Here is a 6,483-nt window from a genome sequence, read left to right on the forward strand (position 1 = left end):
GGCACCACTCTTCCAAGTAAATAAAAATCTAACAATACTGTGATATAATTTCATATTGAACTTTTGAGTGACAGTTTCTTTTACATTAATTGCTTCCACATTGTAAGCAAATATTAGACAACACATTTTCTAGATTCTTGATCATGATCTACTGTGCTGATAAATTTTACACTAAAATGCTTTAACAAAGCTTTGTATTCTGTGTATGTGTGTGTGTGTCTGTACGGCTGTCTGTCCTTATGGGGTAGGTATTTCTAAGGGAAAATTTAAAACACTAGAAATGACTTAAGCTCCTGTCTGTCAGGAGCTATATTATTGTGCTTTCAGTGTGTGGCTAAAAGCTGAGTAGAAGCCATGCTTCTGCCTGAATCTCTGTGCAGCCTGGCTGCCACCTTTGAACTGTTGACCCCTGCTGGGAGGCTCCTCTGTGCTGCAAACAAAGGAGCTCCTTGGCAGAGAGCTACTCAGAGGTGTGTATTCTTTTTGGCCTGCCTGAGGGGTTAGGGAGGAAATGAGTCTCTACAAGTGCTTGTATGTCTTTGCTATATGTGGAATAAAATAGAGCCTTGATTAGGATTTGCTTGTCTTGGCTCCTTATTTCTCATGTCTCTGTTTCCCCTCTTTTGTCTGCACTCCCTCTTTCAGAGAACCTGTTCCATATGTCCCACAGGATGTGGGGGTGGGTGGAGGATTGGGACACCTGTCCTCTTTGGGTCCTTCTATCTTTCTTCCACTCTCCCATAAGGCTTTCTGCATTCTGCCTAATGTTGAATCTGAGCATCTGTTTTGGCCCATTGCTGGGTGGAGCCTCTCAGAGAACAGCCTGGCATCTTAAAACATAGCTGTGCAGTTAGTAGTGTCAGGGGATGACTATCTTCCTTGGGGTGGGTTTCAGATTGGGCCAAGCACTGTTGGACATTCCCTCTACTCTACCTTTAACCTTGTACATCTTGTAGGCAGGGTAAATATCATCCCAGAAGCCTACCCTGTCATAGACCAACAGAACCAACTAATTTGGCCTTAGAAGACCTTGTAGAGACTGAAACACCAACCCAGGACCATGCATGAACTGAAGCCAGGCCCCCTACACATATGTACCTGATGGGCAGCTTGATCTTCATGTAGGTCCCCAAATTGAGTGGGGCCATGTCTGACATGGATACTGCATGCTTTTTGAGCCCTAGGTGGGGCTGTCTTGCTAGGCCACAGTGAAAGAAGTGCTCAGTCTTGACAGGGTATGATGTGTGGGGTTGGAGTGGCTCCCACTTTCTGAGGGGTAGGGGGATAGGTGAAAGGAGGGAGGAGGTAGGGACCAGAAGGAGGGGATAAAAGGGGCTGCTATTGATATCTAAAGTAAGTATATAAGACAACAACTAATTTTTACTTGTCACGTGTTTGTTTATTCAACTGATTCAGTCTCACTCTCTGATTTTCCTGAATTGTATCCCATAGCCTTACGGCGGATCCGGATCATCTCTGCTTCCCTGTTAGACATCGCATTTTCAGTTCTTGGTATAATTTCTTCAGTATTGCGAAGTGTAGCAGCTTTCCTTACTGCTTCCATCAATGCCTTTCTTGGTTTGGTCATTATTGGCAGGAATGCAGGGTTTTGCATTATACTGGCATATGTTGGCCCTATTGCATATTGACTTATTGCTAGAGTACTATGGCATGAAATGGATTGTGATTTCATAGATGATGATGTCTGTAGAGTGGTAACTTTGGTTGAGGTGAAACTTGATAGTTTTGTTTGTGGTGGATGCAACTGTTGTTTTGGATTTGTCGTGGGTAATCTTGACCGTTCTTCGATAAGTTTGGCTAAGTGGCTCACGTAACATTTTGAAATTTCTTGTGGTTTTTGATTCGATGAGGTAGATACTGAAAGTGAAGGACATGGTGTCATGGAAGATCTTGAGTGGGCACTTGAAGACTGTGATGTATTTGCAACTGGATTTTGTGGTAGCAATCCACATGCAAATCTTGATGTCGATGGAGACTGTAGTGATGATTTTGCACATTTTGGTGACTTTGGAGAAGAAGATTTTATGGGTTGGCAACTCAAATTTTTTTGTGGTTGTACAACTAAAGCAGAGTCCATAAGATCCACAAGTGAATCCCCTGGATGATTACTCAGTGGAATTACTGAAGGATATAAAAGTGGAGGGATCTTTTGATCTTGACCCTGTGGATTTAGATAATCTGGTTGTAGTTCATAACATTCAAGAGAGTTTGATGTTGAAGTGAACTCAACTTCAGGTGGCATCATTAGAGCTTTTTTAGGATTAGTCTTCAAGCAAGCAGATGTTAATGTTGTAGTTGTAGTTGTTTGCAAAACAAATGATGTTCGTGGTGAGCTTATTGAGCTTTGAACTCCATGAGCAGATGGTGGTCCTTTGGAACTGGTAAGTTGGATGAGGCAATCAGAGGGTAATGGTGGTGCCTCTGGTGCCAGTGGGTTGACAAACACAGGTGTTTTGTGATGGATAAGAGGTGGTTGCTGGATTGGCACCACATCCCCCTTACCAGTTCCATAAATAACACGAGGGCGGCGTAAGCTGCTCATGCGTCCAATATGGTAGTGTAGATGTTCTTTCGCACGAGGTAACATGCTTGCTGAAGATTTTCCTTCAAGGTTGCCTTCATTCAGGGGGAAAGCACAGAATGAAGAGCCACCATCAGATTGATCTAAATATGAATGAGATAACGCCTTACAAGAGGCTGCAATGTGATGCACAGAGATATGTTCTTCCATGGATTGATGACACTCTAATATATTTTTTGGTTTACTGGCATGGTCAAGATCTTTGTTCTGTAAGTGTAAGTGTCTGTCACTTGTTTGTTCTTCACTCACAGATATGTTTCCTTTAAAAATTTTTGAAGAATATAAACATGAGTGGAATGATCTGTCTGAAGATTTTGAATCTTCTCTATCATTTTGGTAATAGCCAGGCACTGTAAAAAGTGGTACTGGTATATTAGCATTGTTTCTTTCAAAGACGTTTATGGGTGATGGTGTACAGGAGTATATTTGCTCTGTTTTAATAGTTACATTTGAAATAGTCTTCCTTGATTTCCAAACTTGCATAGATAACACTTTCTTCGGAACTTTGTGAGTAGCATCAGCTAACCTAATTATATTTTCTTGTAAAATCTTAAGTTTAAAAGAGATTCTATGAATCTCTCTATCTAGTTTTCGAAATAGGTCTTCAGCGAGCTTATCTAGATCATTAATTCGTCTTGCTATTTTGTTGCATGTTGTCACAATTACATAGATGAACTCATCTTTAGTTTCAGTAACTGTTCCTGATTCATTTAATTGTTTGAATTTTTCTCCATTAAATGACATGTTAAATTTGTGTTATTCAAGAAGAAAAGTGTAAAAAGCCACTGTTCTATTCCCACTTTAAGCATCCACCACTCTTAGGAGTCCATTCCAGGATGTTAAATGCAGTTTTAAGCTTTGTCTACATCTGATAATCATCACAAAGCCTTTGGAGATGAGAGGGCACTAGTTCCTTGCCTAAAGGTTGTCATCAGTTACAGGCCAAGCAAACTGTTACATCACAGTCCTTTCTTTGAACAGACAATGAGACAACAATGTGTTATTCCCTTTGGCACCTATGCTCCACTCTCCTACCACCCTCTGTTCTCATACTCATTATTCCCTCTTCAAGCTGGCTACCTTCTACCCTCGCCCCTCACCACTTCCCTGAATTCCTCCTCCCTCAGAGGAATTCTCCTGCCCTTCTGCCCTCTTAACCCTGCCTTTCCCTTCTCCTCCTTTCTGTCTTTATTTGACCTCTATCCACTTCTAGTCTCCTAACTCCACTTTTCTGACACCTACTGTCCTCCCTCCGATCTTCTCCCTCAACACAATTCTCTCCCCTTCAAAAGTCCTCTGCCCTCCCTTTGATCTCATCCTTTTTTTTGGATTGACATCTCCCTTCACACAATAGCCTTACCTTACCTTCTGTTCTCTTCTCATATTCCTCCCTCCTTTTCTCTATTTCCCTTTCATACCCTTGATCCTCTTCTGCCCTCCCCAAATCTGCCCTCTTCATCCATTTTCTCTCAACATTCTACATTGTCTTCATTTGTATCCCTCCTCCTCCAGTTTCTTTCTTTATATTTTCCCTTCTCTCTTCCCTCTGCTCTCCAAACTCTTTTCTCCTTTCCTCCCTTTCACTCAGTTTCACAATTTTTTATGCCTCTAACCTCCTCTGACCTCATTTTTCTCACCACCTGTCCTTCCAAACTTCTCATTCTACCATTCTCCTTTTAGTCATCTGACTTTCCAGTTGTGCCCTCGGCCCCCATGCCCACTCTGTCCTGTATTTCCATCCCCTAGCCCCTTTTCCTTCTGCTCAAACTACTCAAAACCTCCTGTTCTTCCTTCAACCCTGTTCTTTTTACTCTATGCTCTTTTCTCTACTTCCTCTGATCTCTTCCGTTTTCCACCTTCTATCCCCTCACTGCCCTCTTTCCCTTCCTATCCATGGTTTCTTCCTCCTTTAGCTCTCTTCACTCTGTCCACTGCTCTTTCCATCTCTGGAATGTCTTTCCCCTGCTCTGACTCTGCCTACCCTGATTATGACATCATATTCTGCTCTCCATACTCCTCCCTTTGTCCTCCTCCCTGTTTCCTGCACTCTCTTCCCTATATTCCCTGCTCTCTTCTCTCTGCTCTCCACATATTCTCCTTTCCTCCCTTTCTCTCTAATTTCACAATTTTCTACCCCTCTGACTTCCTTTCCCTAACCACCTGTCTTTCCAAACTTTCCCTTCTACCATTCTCCTTTCAGCCCTCCCTCTGACTTCCCAGCTGTGCCTTTAGCCCACATGCTCACTTTCTCCTCTATTTCCATGCCCTGGCCCCTCTTCCTTTTGCTCTAACCACTCAAAACCACCTGTTTTTCCTTCAACCCTGTTCTTTTTCCTCTATGCCCTTTTTGCTACTTCCTTCTTCACCCTCTGATCTCCTCCATTCTCCACCCTCCACAGCGCCTCACTGCTCTCTTTCTCTTCCTACCTGTGGTTTCTTCCTCCCTTAGCTCTCTCCCTCTGCCTTCTGCTCTCTCCATCTCTGGACTGACTAAACCCTGGACTACTCTTGACCAAGCCCTCCTGACTCCACCCACCCTGACTATGACATCATGTCCTGCTCTCCATACTCCTCCCTTTGCCCTCCTCCCTCTTTCTTGCACTCTCCTCCCTATGCTCTCTGCTCTCTTCCCTGTGCCTTCCACACTCCTTTCTTCTTTCCTCCCTTTGATATTCATATTCTTTACACAATTTCCCACCCCTCTGACCTCCTTTCCCTAACCACCTGTCTTTCCAAACTTTCCCTTCTACCATTCTCCTTTTAGCCCTCCCTCTGACTTCCCAGCTGTGCCCTCAGCCCACATGCTCACTTTCTCCTCTATTTCCATGCCCTGGCCCCTCTTCCTTCTGCTCTAACCACTCAAAACCACTTGTTCTTCCTTCAACCCTGTTTTTTCTTCTCTATGCCCTTTTCGCTACTTCCTTCTTCACCCTCTGATCTCCTCCATTCTCCATCTTCCACCCCCTTCACTGCCCTCTTTCACCTCCTACTCGTGGTTTCTTCCCTCCCTAAGCTTTCTCCATCTCCAGACTCACTGAACCCTGGTCTACTCCTGACCAAGCCCTCCTGACTCCACCCATGCTAATTATGACATCATATCCTGCTTTTCATACTCCTCCCTTTGCCCTCCTCCCTCTTTCTTGCACTCTCCTCACTATGCTCTCTGCTCTCTTCCCTGTGCCTTCCACACTCCTTTCTTCTTTCCTCCCTTTGATATTCATACTCTATACACAATTTCCTACCTCTCTAGCCTCCTCTGACCTTCTTTCCCTAACCACCTGTCCTTCCACACTTTCCCTTCTACCATTCTCCTTTTAGTCCTCCCTCTGACTTCCCAGTTGTGCCTTCAGCCCACATGCTCACTTTCTCCTCTATTACCATGCCCTGGCCCCTCTTCCTTCTGCTCTAATGACCCAAAACCACCTGTTCTTCCTTCAACCCTGTTCTTTTTTCTCTACGCCCTTTTCTCTATTTCTTTCTTCACCCTCTGATCTCCGCCATTCCCCACCTTGCACCCCCTCACTGCCCTCTTTCCCTTTTTACCTGTGGTTTCTTCCCCATTAGTTCTCTGCCTTCTGCCCTCTTCTGTCTCCACCTGGAATGACCACCCTCTGTTCTTCTTCTGGTCAGGGCCTCTTGACCCCACCCACCTTGATTATGATATCACACTCCGCTTTCTGCCCTCCTTTCTTTTCCCTCCTCCCTCTGCTGTCATCCCTTTCTTTCCTGTACTCTCCTCTGTCTGCTGTCTTCCCTCTGCTCTTCCTTAATTTTCCCTTTGATTTTCCTGTCTCTTTACAAATTCCCTATGCTTTCCAAGCTCTGGATCTCCTCCCTCTAATCCTCTCTCCTTCCAAATTTTTTCCTTCTACCTGTCCCTT

The 6,483-nt window shown here is 44.2% G+C and overlaps 1 protein-coding gene across 1 annotated transcript; it reads right to left on the reverse strand.

Moving 5' to 3' along the window:
• Positions 1-1,399: 1,399 nt before the first annotated feature.
• Positions 1,400-3,346, reverse strand: LOC127185293 (actin-binding protein WASF1-like). The gene has a single exon (XM_051141808.1). The coding sequence runs from the start codon at positions 3,344-3,346 to the stop codon at positions 1,400-1,402; it is 1,947 nt and encodes a 648-aa protein (XP_050997765.1).
• Between the last annotated feature and the right edge of the window lie 3,137 nt (positions 3,347-6,483).

Source organism: Acomys russatus, chromosome X, assembly GCF_903995435.1.
Source record: "Acomys russatus chromosome X, mAcoRus1.1, whole genome shotgun sequence".
Taxonomy (NCBI): domain Eukaryota; kingdom Metazoa; phylum Chordata; class Mammalia; order Rodentia; family Muridae; genus Acomys; species Acomys russatus.

Coding starts and splice junctions, on each gene's coding strand:
- LOC127185293 (XM_051141808.1), bottom strand. CDS start 3,346: ATGTCATTTAATGGAGAAAAATTCAAACAATTAAATGAATCAGGAACA.